Raw genomic sequence first — 14,440 nt, forward strand, 5'->3', positions numbered from 1 at the left:
GCACTTGGCTGAGGTGTGGGAAGGTAGGACAGAGCCTGGGCTCAACCTCCCCAGTGTGCCAGAGAACAAGGGGGAGTGGGGGCACAGCAAAGAGGAGATATTCCAGAGAAGGGCTTTTACAGGCCCTCCCTGGGAAAGGCAGAGACAAGGACTGAACTGCAGTTTGGCAGGTGCATGGACACACTGTAAAACTCTGCTCTAGCCTTTGAATCATGACTAAAGAATTATTTCCTGCAGACCACATATTTTTTTTTAATCTTTTCTATAAAAACTGCACTGGACATACAAGAAATACAGTCATATGCCATCAGCACAGCACATAAAAGAACCCTCTCTCTCTTTAGTGGCCACTTCCCTCTGCCAGAGACCAGTCCTGAGGTCATACTTGGCAGTGGATGAACAGGTGGCACGTGAATTCCATGTTTACTTTGCATTAGCCTTGACTTGACATCGTTTGTGTTTGCAGTGAAATATTGTGATTTTCCAAGCAGCAGGGCTTTGATTTTAGGTCAGGCCTCGCTGTGGCGTGATATGGGCGTCACGGTGTTCCAGCACTGAGCCCTTATTATGCAAAACCACCCTGTGTTGCCTCATGCTCACCTGGGGCTGCACTGCAACTCTGCCACATTGTGATGCAATGTGAGGGCACTGCACTGTGACGTGGTTTCTTGGTGAGAACCTGGGATATATCTCTGGACACATGTCTTCAGAATTTTAATTTCTCTCGGGAAAACGTTGTCGCCGTAAACACACATTGGGAGCAGGAAGGAAGAGACATTAACTTTTCCTTCTCTCTGATATCCACATTTCCCACAATCCTTTCCCTTCTGGGTGTTCCTCACAATGATGAGAGCAATGCTGTGATGGACTTTGCACTTTGATGGACAAATGAAGCAGTTAGAGAAAGAATTATGGTTACCACTTGTAGAGCCATGGTTGGAATTAAACCTGTCCTCTCTTTATTCCATGCAATAATAACTCTTCCAAAATAGTTTCAGACTGTGGTTTCTATTGCCTAAAAGTGACAAGTTGGAAGGGAAGAACTGGAGTTGGAAATGCAGAAACCACCAGTAGTTCATCAGGGCAAAAAGAATTGAAGCTGGACAAATCTCTAACAAATCTCTGTGTAAGGGAACACCAATGTTTTATTCCAGACTGGTACAGGCCTCTGCAGTTGGCAGAGATTAATTACTCTGAAATACAGGGCATCTGATTGCTTAAATCTGTCAATACTTTATTGAGACAGTAAGAAAAAAGAAATTCTCACAGTGAGTTCTGTCTCCATATGAAAAACACGGGTAGAGAATCTCTGATCTTGCTGCCAGTGAATTTCAGATTGGTAATTTATTCCTAGCCTATTATTTGCATGCTGGTAAAGCATCCAAGCAGCAAACATTTCAACAGGTCTCATAAAATATTGAGGGGAAAAGCTGGAAACAAGAGAAGAAACAATTAGCAAAGAACTGACTAGAGAAGACATAAGAGCAACAGAGGGAGGGAGGTTGAGTGAAACTTGAGATAAAGATGGAGAAAAAGGAATTCACAGGGGAAAAGCAGAATTCCCATGAGATCTCCTTGCCTCCAGACTACAAAGTACTGGGGAAAAAAAAAAAAAGGCATTTTCACAAGAAATAATTCTCTTTCATAATGAGTCATAATGCAGAGTCACAGAAGCAAACATGGGAATTATGCAAGACCACATGTCAAAGGAAAACAACTGAAATCCTCTCTGCTGTCCCTTCAAGGAAGGGCACTTGCCTCACTGAGAAAAACTGAGACATCCTCAGTACCTACATGTAATGTAAATGGAAGGAGAAAGTGGTGCTCAGAACTGCAGGTGTTTGGGGCTGGAATATTTCAATGAGATCTTGACAAGATCTCAAAATCCTCGTTGTGACTAAACCTCACTTGTTATCATTTCAGCTTTCACAAGAGCTGCCACACTCCTACTTTGCATTTTGTTCACACTTACTGCTGTGAAAGAATAAAGATTAAGTGAATCTTAATGAAATATTACCCAGCACTCAGGAATATCCTTGTTTGCAAACAATCCCTGGTGTTTCTGATCCACTTTCCCGTTTAACATGGGAAATGTTAACATGCAGTGCCTTGATGATGCAGTGCCAGAAGTTCAACCACATTAAACTGTTTCTGTTGCACTGAAGGGAAACTGCAGCTTAGAATAAGGGATTTGGAGAAAATAGTTCTTGAAACTTTTTTGGGGACCTTTTCTGACTACAGGAGTGGTTCTGCTTCTAAGAACATTCCCAGGAGTGTTTCCATGGTATTAGTTTAAACAAACCATTTAATTCTCATTGTTTCTAGTCTTGTGTCTGTAAAATAGGAATAATATAATGACGGCTTTTCTGTGCTGAGGTGATTCTCAGAATTAACAACAAGCTTTAGAGAAAAAGTGATACATTTAAGCAGATTAGTTTTATTTAAGCAAATCATGGCTGTTATATCCCTGCAAGTTTTAAAAGTTCAACCCATCCACCCATAACTGTGAGTTGCAGTGGTTTTCAGGGTGAGAATATAAAGATTCAGTCCTTAACCTGCTGTTTTCTGTTCAGTTTGTAAAGGCAGTGATACAAACCTGTGTGCAGTCCAAGGGATGTGCTGTTTGTAGCCGTGCACTATTATCTGAACAGCAGTGCCTCACAGTGAACTCACCGAAGCACCTTGTGAAAAGTAGTTGCAAAGGGGCAGCAGGAACCTGATGGATGTTGACAGACACCTCCCAGCTCTCCAATCCCCTCTCGCCTGTCCTGACAAAATGATGGTGCTCCCCCCCTGCACGATTGCATCATTCATTCATGCTGCTGTTATAAAACAGGCACCACGCTGCTGCTGTGCCCCGCGGGGCACGGCCCCGGCACAGGACACCCTTCGTTTCCTCTGCTAGAAAAATTACAGCGTTACAGAGCTGAGAACCAAACGGACTGAGAGAAAAGATCCCAGGGACTTACTGTATTGAGCCGGCTGCCGCCGCTGCTGCTGCAAACAAACCTCTTGGCTTGCACAGGACAAGAAGGGATCAGCTGAGACCTTCAGTCGCACAAACGCTCGGCACGGGCTGCGCTGGACGGGAGCCGCATTTTGTAAATCACGCTCCGATAACGTGCTGAGTAAGCCAGCCCGGGTGGTTTGTTTGAAATGGTTGCACACATGTAACCAGAGAAGTCCAGCTGTTCGCTGACAGGGAAAGGAGGAGAGGTGTAACCTTCCTACGTCGGGGGAGGAGCCGCCGGGCCCGGCTTGGGTAGGCACGGCTTGGCCAGACCCCAGCACGATGGGGAGCTCGCTCACCCCTCATCCTGTGCCATGGGCGTGGACAACCAGAGGGGTCTGAGCACAGGGATGAGCCCGAGGAGCGGCTCCGACAGGCAGCAGTCAGGAATTTCTCTTGGCATGAAATCAGAGGCAAAGCAGGGACACTGTTCTCTTTGGCTGAGGGAGAGATGAAAGGGTTGCGAGCTGATTCAGTGCTGCCTTTTGGCTTAAGCATCACTGTGCAAAGTTCCACAAATCAAATCAAAACTCATCAAAAGCTACGGAGCAAAACGAAAACTTCGGTGTACAACAAGGCTCTGTTTTGTGTCCCCAAATGCAGTGTTCTCAAAAGCAATGGGAAAACTGCAGAACCTGCCTGTGCTCGTGTTTGGGATCCCACAGAAGAGCTTCCCTCTGACACTGCTGTGAGTATTGGTGAGGAAACAGGAGAGTGCCAACCCACAAGCTGTCTGAGGTCAAGAAAGCCGAATTTAGCTGATGTAGCTACTTTTGTTCACTTGTGATAAGAGTCCTGTGACTGCTGCCCATCTTGACAGACTGTTCTGCACCACTGGATGCACCAGTCACATTCCATGCATGACCTCGTTTGCCATCCAGGCAGTATTGCCCCTCCAAACTACACATACTAATTAAAATCAATCACCCTGTGTGCCTCTCCTCACATGTATTCCTTTATATTTCTTTCAGAAGTTCTCAGTACACGACCATTTGGGGACAGGAGCATCTGTCAGTAACTTGTGGTGTCAGGAAAAAATGGGACCAAGCCCCTTTGCTGCAAAATTCACCAGTAGCACCAATCACCCTTCAGTCTGGTCCTGTTTGTCAGCTTTATCGTGGCAGGACAGTATGTTGTTTAAAGCAGATTTAGAAATCATTTCTGTGAATGAGGTTAAAGGAAAGCAGATCTTGATAAAGATAAAAGGAAATGGCTTTTACTGAGAATCTCAGAGGGGTTTTTGGCCAAGATAAGCAGTGCATGGCTTGACTAAGAGAATTGCTGCTGAATATTTCATGAAGGATATTCCCTTTATTTGGATTAGTTTAACAGATGTGTTGGTTTTAATTCAGTTAAATATTTTGATTCTAATCTGGTGTAATCCATTGAATTCAAAGGACAATTTGAGTCTAATAAGCATTTGCCCTGTATTTTTGCTAGACATTAAAACCAAATACACAGAACAATTCAACAACTACAGCTCAGACTACAAAAGGAAGAAAAGCTTATTCTGATGGCTGAAAAATGCTGCAAAATGGGCATTTAATGTGAAAATGCACATGAGAAATAGCTATCCTCAGGCATGTGATCCAGCAAAAAAACACAGAGAGCTCTGCTTGGAAGCTTTAGGAGGATGTTCAGGAGTGAAAAGCACAGGTTGTGGATGTGTGACTGCTGATAAAAGCACAGCACCCAACTCTTGTACATGACTTTTACAGAACCTCTCCAGTCGTACAAAAAAGCAGAGACCACCTGCATAAAGGATTAGAATGTCTTTGAAAACACCTTTTTCTTTTTCCCCATTAAAAACATCTAAAATTCCAGCTAAATTTTTCCTGCAGTAATAATTCCCCTCACAAATGTGAACCTGCCTGGGGAATGGCCACATCCCTGCCAGCAGCCAGCCCCCCATGGCACAGGTGCTTAGGATGGATAATTCCTGCCTTTCCAGAGGCATCAGCAAGGAAAACAAAATATAACAAACCTGCTAGTATGGGTTTGACAAGGCTGCCCTCTGCTGAGAACAGCCCTGAGAGGAACAGGCAGAAAAATGACAAACCAGAGAAGCAAGAACAGCAAAATATTTATGTGTTACCTGTGGGCTACAGAATCGAGAGCAGAGCTGGGGATCCAAGTGTTTTACCTGGACATTGCATCCAGGCACCTCAGATATTCCCACTGCACCCTCTCGGAGCTGGGTTGGATATTTAGTTTTATTATGGATTCAGCAGGCCAGCAGCATCCCAATGAAGACAAAACTTCAACAGAGTTCCAGAGCCAATAACGGAATGCCAAGTGAGATTCCCTGCATTTTGCAATGTTTAATGTTTAATGATTGCAACAACAGAAGAGAAAGCCCAGCCACTCTACTAGAGTCAGCATTAAAATATTTCACAAGACATGCGCACTGCTCAGCCAAACAAAAGGGATCCAAACCTGTGTTGACTGATGTTCAAACACCAACTCCACCTAAAACTTTTAAAAACCAGCACCCCAAGGATATGAGCAGCTCCAGGGATATTAGTCCCTTCCAGAGCTGCCAAGTCAGACGGACAGGCCACACATGGGAGTCCTCCTGTCCTGCACAACATGGCACTTTGCCTGGAAACTGAGATCCTCACCCAAAGCAAGTGCCACAGCCAACAGCCAAACCCAGCGAGGCTGCCCTGACACTTGACACTGCTTCCATCAAGCTCCCCCAAGACTCCTGTGCAGCAAAACTGGACCCAGCAGCAGGCTCAGACTTTATTCCTGGAGGTGGCATGAAAACATGTTTGGCTCGTTGCATCACTGCCCAGTGTCCAGGGCTGCATCCAGAGCTCCCTGCTGCAAAAAGTGGGATGGAGTGGGGGAGATTTCATAGAGTCACAGAATGGCTTAGGTTGGAAGGGACCTTAAAGACCATCCAGTTCCAACCTCCTGCCCTGGGCAGGGACACCTTCCACTAGCCCAGGTAGCTCCAAACCCTGTCCAACCTGGCCTTGGACACTTCCAGGCACGGGGCAGCCACAGCTTCTCTGGGCAGCGTCACACCTGGTGGGGGAGAGCTGGGGAAGGGTCTTTGTCTTCTCTGTAACAAATACTGACAAAATCCTGGCCTGGGGGCCAGTTGTCCCTGTTTGATGTGGTTCAGCACCCTCTGGAGCAGCTGGAACACCTGGAACGACTTGGATGTCCCTGACACTGCAGCCAGGACAGGATTATTCTGGGGCCGGGCATCTTCTTTACGCAATACTTGAAATCACAAGAGGGTTGTGTCACATCTGATGTTGGCAGGTGCTCCAGTGGGTGTTTGGGGGTACAAGCCCAGATGGGGCAATGGGGTTTCCAAACCTGGTGCAATCTGTACCCACAGGGGTGTGAGGAACCATGGCAGGAGCTTCTTCTCAGGCTCCTCCCTGGGGAAACTCAATTGTGCTCCATTTCATAGCCCGAAAACACAAATATTTCAGTGTCTCAAGGTGTGAGCCCTGGCAGGCCACGTAGGGTAAACCCTTCAGCACCCATCAAGGTTGCCTGGACAGTATTTCTGTTTTTCTTCCACAGGGAAACGTCTGGCCTTGGGAAGGATCATCCCAATCCTTGGAATCCCTGTGAGGGGTTCAGGCCAGAAATGCCCTGGGTACAGGGGTTGTGCTGGTGCCTGTACAGGCTCTGGTGCCCCACACAGCAGCTTCTGTGTTATGAGAAGACGAGTTTTAATCAACCTCAACCTCGCATTTTAACCATTCTGATTATTAATCCGATCCGCTTAACTATTAATTCCACCGGTCTAATGTTAAATCGCTGGGTTCAATTATTTATTCCCACAGCTCTGCAAGGCTGCCGTGGGTGTCTGTGACATGAGAGGGCGGGTTAAGAACCGCATGACCCAGACCTTTCAGACACCCTGACACACTGACCGCCCGCCCTTCATGGCCCCGTCTCCCCAGCGGTGGCGCGGGGGCGGGGCCAGACGGAGCGACAGCTCCCACAGCCAATAGGAACGCGGCCGGCGCTCCGGCGAGCCAATGAGCGCCGCACCTGCGCCCACTCCGCCCCGCGCCCTCCCGCGGCGGGCGGAGCGACAGGTGCCGCAGCCAATAGAAACGCTCCTGGTGCGGCGGAGGACCAATGAGCGCGCCCGGAGACTTCTAGAAGGGGCGGGGTTTGCCCGTGCCCGTCCTGCCCCGCCCGCGCGGCGCAGAGCGGAGCGGGGAACATGGCGGTGAAGGCGCTCAATCCCAAGGCAGAGGTGGCCCGCGCCCAGGCCGCGCTGGCCGTGAACATCAGCGCGGCCCGAGGGCTGCAGGATGTGCTGAGGACCAACCTGGGCCCCAAGGGCACCATGAAGATGTGAGGGAGCCCTCCCGCCGCGGACGGGGTTGGGGGGTGGGGGGGTCGCGCGGGCTGAGGGGAGGCGTGAGGGGAGAGGCTCGGGAGGCTCGGGAGGGCCGAGACGTGCGGAGGGGAACAAAGGGATGGATGGATGGATGTGTGGATGGGTGGATGAGTGGATGAATGGATTGATGGGTGGATGGATGGATGGGTGGGGCGGGAGCCGTGCGGGCCCTGGCCGCGCACGTGTGTCAGGGCCGAGGCGCCGCTCACCCTGCGGGTCCCCCACGCAGGCTCGTGTCGGGCTCCGGAGACATCAAGCTGACCAAAGATGGCAACGTGCTGCTGCAGGAAATGGTGAGCTGCTGATGAGCCTGGCCGGGGAGGGGATTTAGGGGGGCAGGACCCTGCTGATAGTGCCAGTGAGTACCTGTGGCTGAGGGGGGACCACGTCCACCACTGTGGTGTTCGCCCCTGTGCACTGAGAGCAAAATACCCCTTGGGAGGAAGGGAAAGAACTAAAATGAGTTCTTTCATGCTAGAGGTAGTACTGTAAGGAAAACAATGATAAAAAACTAAACGGCACCATAAATAGTCCCGTTGGGTTTTATCTCACTGTAGTACAGTTACTAAGCACCGAGCTTTTCAAATGTGGATACTGTTGTAGGTTTGTGGGCTTCTAATCTGTTAAAATACCCTTCAATCAGCCTCTGGTGATGCCAAGTGATGTGTGTGTGCCTTACATCAAAAGACTGACTTCCCGAAGTGAGCTGAAGTCCTGTGGTGGCTGTGGACAGACAGGCACGGTGCTCACGGCTCCAGCACCAAATGTGCTGCTCAGCAGAGGAACTGCAAAGAGACAAACTCATTGAATGTTCTTTGGTTTCATAATAAGGAGTAAAATAACCAACCAAAGAAGCAGCAAGTTAGTAGCAAGTACATACCAAACAAATTAGGGTGTGTACAGCACTGATGATGCAGAGATTGCTAAATTAGCTCTAAACGTGGTGGATTTAGTGCCAGCAGCAGCTTGGATGTGATGGTGGTGCATCCTTTCTCTGTCAAGCTCACAGTGAGCTGAGGACTAGTTTGGCTCTGAGCACTCAATATTTTGTGTATAGATGCATAATCTAAAGGGGGAAATAGTGTTACAAAGGGTAAATTCCATCAATTTACAACTGTTGCTGTTAAATGATGTTATTAGTCGAAACATGTTGAATTGACATAAACCATTAAAACATCACCAAGTCTTTAAATACTTTCTTTAGCTGATCTCAGATTGTTGCTTTGTGTGCCAGTGCAGTGAGACTTCCTGCTCAGCTTCTTGTTTTTGTCTAGCAAATCCAACACCCCACGGCCTCCTTGATAGCAAAAGTAGCAACAGCACAAGATGACATCACCGGAGATGGCACCACCTCAAATGTCCTGATCATTGGGGAGCTCCTAAAGCAGGCAGATCTCTATATTTCTGAGGTGTGTACACAGTGTTTCTGTTGTAGGTGGGCGAGTTAAAAGCTTCACTGAGACCCTGCAGCTTGTTTTGTTTAATGTTTAGTACAAGTGAAACATAAATGGATACTTCTGCTTAAAGAGAGTGCACCACAGAAGTTGTAAAAAGGGAAAAAGCTGGAGAGGATGACTTAAGACTTGTTCAAAATCAAATCCACTTATTGTGGATACTGTAACTTTTAATAAGGTTTTTATCTGATACCTTCTGTTACTTTGTTTTATCTGTGTTAAAACACTTCTTGGTGTTAAAAAGGAGATCCTCCCCGAGGGCAGGTCTTTTGGGTATTTTAAGTTATGAGTAGACATTCCTATTGCACAGTGAACACCCAAGTGTGCTTTGTAGTTCCCTTGGTTTCAGTTCTGTGCTAGAATAATCTGTACTTTTCCTCTGCATTGAAAGGATTTGCATTCCTTTTATATGTATTCAGAAGGACAGAACACCTTTGCTTTGCAGCATGCATATTCCCTACCTTTTACATTACATGGAATATTGAAACCACAGGCTCTATTTCTGTAAAAGTACCATTTTGTCTTCAGCTGTCTAATGACTTCTCTTCCCTTGCATTAGGGTTTGCACCCTAGAATAGTAGCAGAAGGATTTGAGATTGCAAAGGAAAAAGCACTTGAAGTTTTGGAGCAGGTCAAAGTGACCAAGGAGATGGACAGGGAGACCCTCATAGATGTTGCCAGAACATCCCTCCGTACTAAAGTTCATGCTGAGCTTGCTGACATCCTGACAGAGGTGAGTGCAGGGGTCTGCTCTGCCTCTTTGTGTGAAGAGCTCCAGGGATATTAAAGTGCTGGGATCGTTACCATTTCACCCCCCTTCTGTTCCAGGCTGTCGTAGATTCTGTTCTGACAGTCAGAAAACCAGATGAGCCCATTGACCTCTACATGGTGGAAATCATGGAGATGAAGCACAAATCAGAGACTGACACAACGTGAGTCAGGGGTATCCTTGAGCTCCCCTGAGGTTTGAGTGGTCTGTGGGGGTTTGGTTTCTTTTTAGGAGAGCTTGGGCTACCGTTGGAAAAATTACTAGGAAAGGGCTGAAAGAAAGGCAGAAATAAAGATTTCAGCCATAAATACTTTGGCAGCAGCAGTTCATCAGTCACTGAACTTCATTCCCTGATAAAATTTTTGAATAGCAAAGATCAACACTGGCTTAAGCTTTTACACAACAGAAAGACTTTTTCCCTTAGTAATTGCATCTGTGGCTTGGTTATTCTTTAGATTTGTATCTGTTAAATGAAAAAATAGCATTTGATAAATGGAAACTGCTTTGTGGTAATTAGATGGATATTCCATAGGCTTTGTATTTACCTCAGTGGCATGGCTGAATTCTGCACTAGCTTTCCTCAGTAGCTAATGCAGTCAGACACCATGCCAGAGCAAATTCCTTTTTCACTCTGCTTGGTGTGCTTTTCATATGGGAATGGGCATGCCCTTGGAAGGGGAATACATAATCCTTGTTTACTCCCAGCACAACTTCGTGTTGGACCAGTTGCTCTGGCAGTTCTCTCACTAGCCTGCACTTCCATGGAATTCATATCTTCCTACACATCCATTGACACACAAAATGGTTTTTTTTAATCTTCCAGGCTGATCAGGGGGCTGGTTCTGGATCATGGTGCTCGCCATCCTGACATGAGGAAAAGGGTGGAAGATGCTTATATTCTTACCTGCAACGTGTCTCTGGAGTATGAGAAAACGTAAGTGCACAGCAGCGAGGTGAGGAGCAGGAAGTGCTCATGTCTTAATGACTCTTCATTAACTTGTGCTTAAATCCCAGCCAAAAGGACTGCACAGGTGTGGAAGGTGAAAGGGAAGAGGTGATGCCCCTTCTGCAGCCCTTTGGGAAAGGGAAAGCTGGTGGATGAAATAATGTCTGTGAGAGGCTGAGCTTTGTAGTGGTTTTTATTTTGTTGTTTCATTGAGGAAAGGCTGAAAGTCTTTCCTTTCTTGGGCATAATTGGATATTCTACAGCAAACACTTCAGAGTTCTCTTAGTTTCAAGTGTCTGCCTTATTTCTTGTAGTGGAAAAGCTCTGAGCTAAAGAGCAGGAAGAGCAGTTTGGGTTGAGGGGGGTCTTGTTTGTTTTGATTTGAGATCTTCAGAATGTTGCTGAAAAGATCAGCCCTCGTGCTTGTTTCTACAGCAGAGAGGATAGTTTTCTTACTACTTCAGTGGTTTGTTTTTTCTCCTTCAGAGAGGTGAGCTCTGGATTCTTCTATAAAAGTGCTGAAGAGAGGGAGAAGTTGGTGAAAGCAGAACGAAAGTTCATTGAAGACAGAGTGAACAAAATCATAGACTTGAAAAGGAAAGTCTGTGGCGATTCAGATAAAGGATTTGTTTTGATCAACCAGAAGGTGAGATGAAGGGTGTAACTAAAAATTGATTTCTTGGCCACCATGTGCTGTTTGACTCACTTGGTACAGAAATAGCTGAATTTAGGCTGGTACTTGTGAATTTGTGTGTACAGTTCCTACTTGAAATACTCTGTGAGCCCTGAGGAAGAAATGACTCGTTAGTGTCAGACTGAGAGAGGGTGTTTTTAGCTTTTTCTTTATCCTGATGGTCACTTCCTTCATTTCCAGGGAATCGACCCATTTTCCTTGGATGCACTTGCAAAAGAAGGAATCGTTGCTTTGCGGAGAGCTAAAAGGAGGAACATGGAAAGGTCAGTTCCTGGGGAGAGGAGAGGGTAAAATAACCTCCTCTTCCAAACTGGGACAGTGAGTCAAGTCTGGCTTAAATCCAACGTCAAGAACTCAAACTAAAAAGTCCCCTTCAATCTGTCCAGCTCCTCCTGGTGTAACTCAGGGTGGTTTGTACACACTGTAGGTGTGTACAAAGGTCAGTTCAGCACACTGAGGGATGGGGGAGTTTGAGCTCTCAGTATGCTTCAAATGTAAAAGAGACTTAATTCTACAAACTTATTTTTGTGAAGAGCTCTTTGATGAACAGAAGCAAACTGTTCCAGGCCTAGGAAGTGTGTTGTGCATGCTAAAATACTGCCCTTATGTTAGTGACTTCAGGTTTTACTGACCACAAAGCAAGTGCTGAGCTGTGTGTGTTCTGTGCCAGGCTGACCCTGGCGTGTGGTGGCACTGCCATGAACTCTGTGGAGGATCTCACTCCTGACTGCCTGGGGCATGCAGGGCTTGTCTATGAGTACACACTGGTGAGTACAACCAAGAGCTGTGCTGGGGTATGGAATTAAAGGCTGGTGGTATTTCACATCCCTGTGAACATCTGCCTGGGTATTTGCTCTGGTCATAGTGTATTTTCTTGGTGTTGTCTGTAAAACTGAAAAAAAAAAAAGAGAAAAAAAGGTCCTGCTGGTTCTCACCACTTCTCGAAGTGCTGGTAGTGCAGAACTGAACCTGAACACATCCAGTTTTTTTATTCAGTGTACAAATGGATAAAGCAAGTGCCTGACAGGGATACCCAACCCTGTTTCTCGCAGGGTGAAGAGAAATACACCTTCATTGAGAAGTGTGAGAACCCACGCTCCGTGACCCTGCTGATCAGGGGCCCCAACAAGCACACGCTGACCCAGATCAAGGACGCCGTGAGGGACGGGCTGCGAGCCGTGAAGAACGCCATCGAGGACGGTGAGTCTGCTCTGGTGGGGATGTGAAGGGTCTCCAGTGGAATCTCACTGCAGAATTAGGAATTCTGTATCACCCTCCTTGGTACCCCTGCAGTCAGAGCCCAAACCGAGTGTTACAGCTCGGCCACTTTGTCATTTACAAGTAGTTTACAACTGTGTAATTACTCACCTGCTCAGGTACAAGCTGTCTTTTTAGGAATGAAGGAAGAGATCAAAGTGCACTGAAAATGAACTGTTTGAATGGGGCTTTGGTTTGATATCATGCTTTCCCTTGCAGGGTGTGTGGTTCCAGGAGCAGGGGCACTGGAGGTGGCAGTAGCTAATGCTCTTGTTAAGCATAAACCCAGCGTGAAAGGAAGAGCCCAGCTTGGAGTTCAGGCTTTTGCTGATGCTCTGCTCATCATTCCTAAGGTAAAGAAGTTCCTGAATAAACTGACATTAAAGCACGTGCAGACCCATTGCTTTTTCTGCTGGAGGGCTCTTTAATTAACAACATGAAGTGATGAGTCTGTTCTGTCCCAGGTTCTCGCTCAGAACTCCGGGTACGATCCCCAGGAGACCTTAGTGAAGGTTCAGACGGAGCACGTGGAGTCAGGGCAGCTCACTGGGGTGGATCTGAACACTGGTAAGGACTTCCTGAACAATGGGGTGATGCTCTAGTAAAGAACCCGTCTTGGCTCAGCTCTGAAGAACAAAGTTGTTCTGAATGCAGAAAGTTTTACCCATTTCCATTAAAAGCTACACAAAAGCCTTGGCAGGTGTCCTGTTGCTGCAGTTGGGTGTGTTGTACTGCAGTGCATTCTGATTTAAGGGTTTGTAGTGAAGATAAAACACGGGGTAACACTGTTGGAGGTACTGAGTGATACCAGATGTCAGCAGAAAGTCTCACTTTGTTGTGTGAACTGTGTTTAAAGATTGTTTCGCTTCTGTTGTAGGGGAGCCAATGGTGGCTGCAGCAGCTGGAATCTGGGATAATTACAATGTCAAAAAGCAGCTGCTCCATTCATGGTAAGGGTTACAGGATTTCCACTTGAAACAGCAATGGCTGATCATTTAAATGATAATGTGGAACTGGGATATCCCTGATAGAGGAAGCTGCCTGGAAACACAAAAATAAACCTGAGTCTTCTTGAACTGTGTCAACATGGCAGTTCTAACAGTATTTATTTACTGTTTCTAGCACGGTGATTGCCAGCAACATTCTCCTGGTGGATGAAATCATGCGAGCTGGGATGTCCTCTCTGAAAGGCTGAGTTGGATCTGCTGGTGGGACGGTGGCACCTCCAGTTGTGCCCCATGGAATGTCTCCAAGGAATCCCCCTGATGGCCATATCCTTGGCCCTGGTGGATTCCCAGCAATGGAAGTCACTCTGCCATAAGGGGCAGCCCCTTTGGTAAACACGGCCACTCAAAATATTATCAACTTAATCAAAGATTTGGCTCTAAAAATGAGTTATTTATTTTTGATTTCACTGAAGTGTACGGCTGCAGTTGCTTTCATTTTTACCCAATAAACTGTTCTGTTCTGTGCTTTATGTGTGTTGGTTCTTTCAAACTTCACCTCCTCCTAACATTCTGCTTCCTGCCTTCCCAGCAGTGATGGGCTGCATTCCTGATTCCTGCTCTTGGGAGTGCTGTCAAACTGCTGCTCAAGGGTCTGCTGTGGGAATAGGGTGGGACCAGACCTGGGATTAAGACAATCACTTAATAGTTTTGTACTTGCTTATGAATCAAACTGAGTTCACTTACTGGAGAATGGGTTGAAGTGAGTGGAAGGAAGGACCTGATCAAGGTTGTCACCCTTGTCACAACAGAGGGGTGAATTTTTAACACTGATACTGATACATTAATGTATTTATGGATGGGTGCTAGAGCAGGTCTAGGCAGAGCTGCAGTTTCAGATCGGGATTGTGGGAGGGGAACAGGCCCCTGCCCTCCTAAATGATTTTTCCTAATCCCAATGCTGCTTTGTGTTAACAGACAGGAG

At 46.7% G+C, this 14,440-nt stretch overlaps 1 protein-coding gene and 2 non-coding genes across 3 annotated transcripts; all 3 read left to right on the forward strand.

Moving 5' to 3' along the window:
- Positions 1-7,171: 7,171 nt before the first annotated feature.
- CCT6A (chaperonin containing TCP1 subunit 6A) lies at positions 7,172-13,988 on the forward strand. The gene is made up of 14 exons (XM_051809196.1): positions 7,172-7,345; positions 7,621-7,684; positions 8,666-8,800; positions 9,405-9,578; positions 9,674-9,777; positions 10,438-10,548; positions 11,047-11,206; positions 11,435-11,517; positions 11,925-12,021; positions 12,307-12,454; positions 12,731-12,864; positions 12,976-13,078; positions 13,389-13,461; positions 13,634-13,988. Exons 1-14 carry the CDS (start codon positions 7,212-7,214, stop codon positions 13,704-13,706), a joined length of 1,593 nt encoding a protein of 530 aa, XP_051665156.1. The 5' UTR covers positions 7,172-7,211; the 3' UTR covers positions 13,707-13,988.
- LOC127481155 (small nucleolar RNA SNORA22) lies at positions 9,148-9,279 on the forward strand. The gene has a single exon (XR_007908116.1). It is a non-coding gene; the product is annotated as a small nucleolar RNA SNORA22 (small nucleolar RNA).
- Positions 10,167-10,300, forward strand: LOC127481154 (small nucleolar RNA SNORA15). Its single transcript, XR_007908115.1, has one exon. It is a non-coding gene; the product is annotated as a small nucleolar RNA SNORA15 (small nucleolar RNA).
- Positions 13,989-14,440: the final 452 nt, after the last annotated feature.

This window comes from Manacus candei, unplaced genomic scaffold (assembly GCF_025592945.1).
Source record: "Manacus candei isolate 608988 ecotype Guabito, Panama unplaced genomic scaffold, ASM2559294v1 h1tg000076l, whole genome shotgun sequence".
Classification (NCBI taxonomy): domain Eukaryota; kingdom Metazoa; phylum Chordata; class Aves; order Passeriformes; family Pipridae; genus Manacus; species Manacus candei.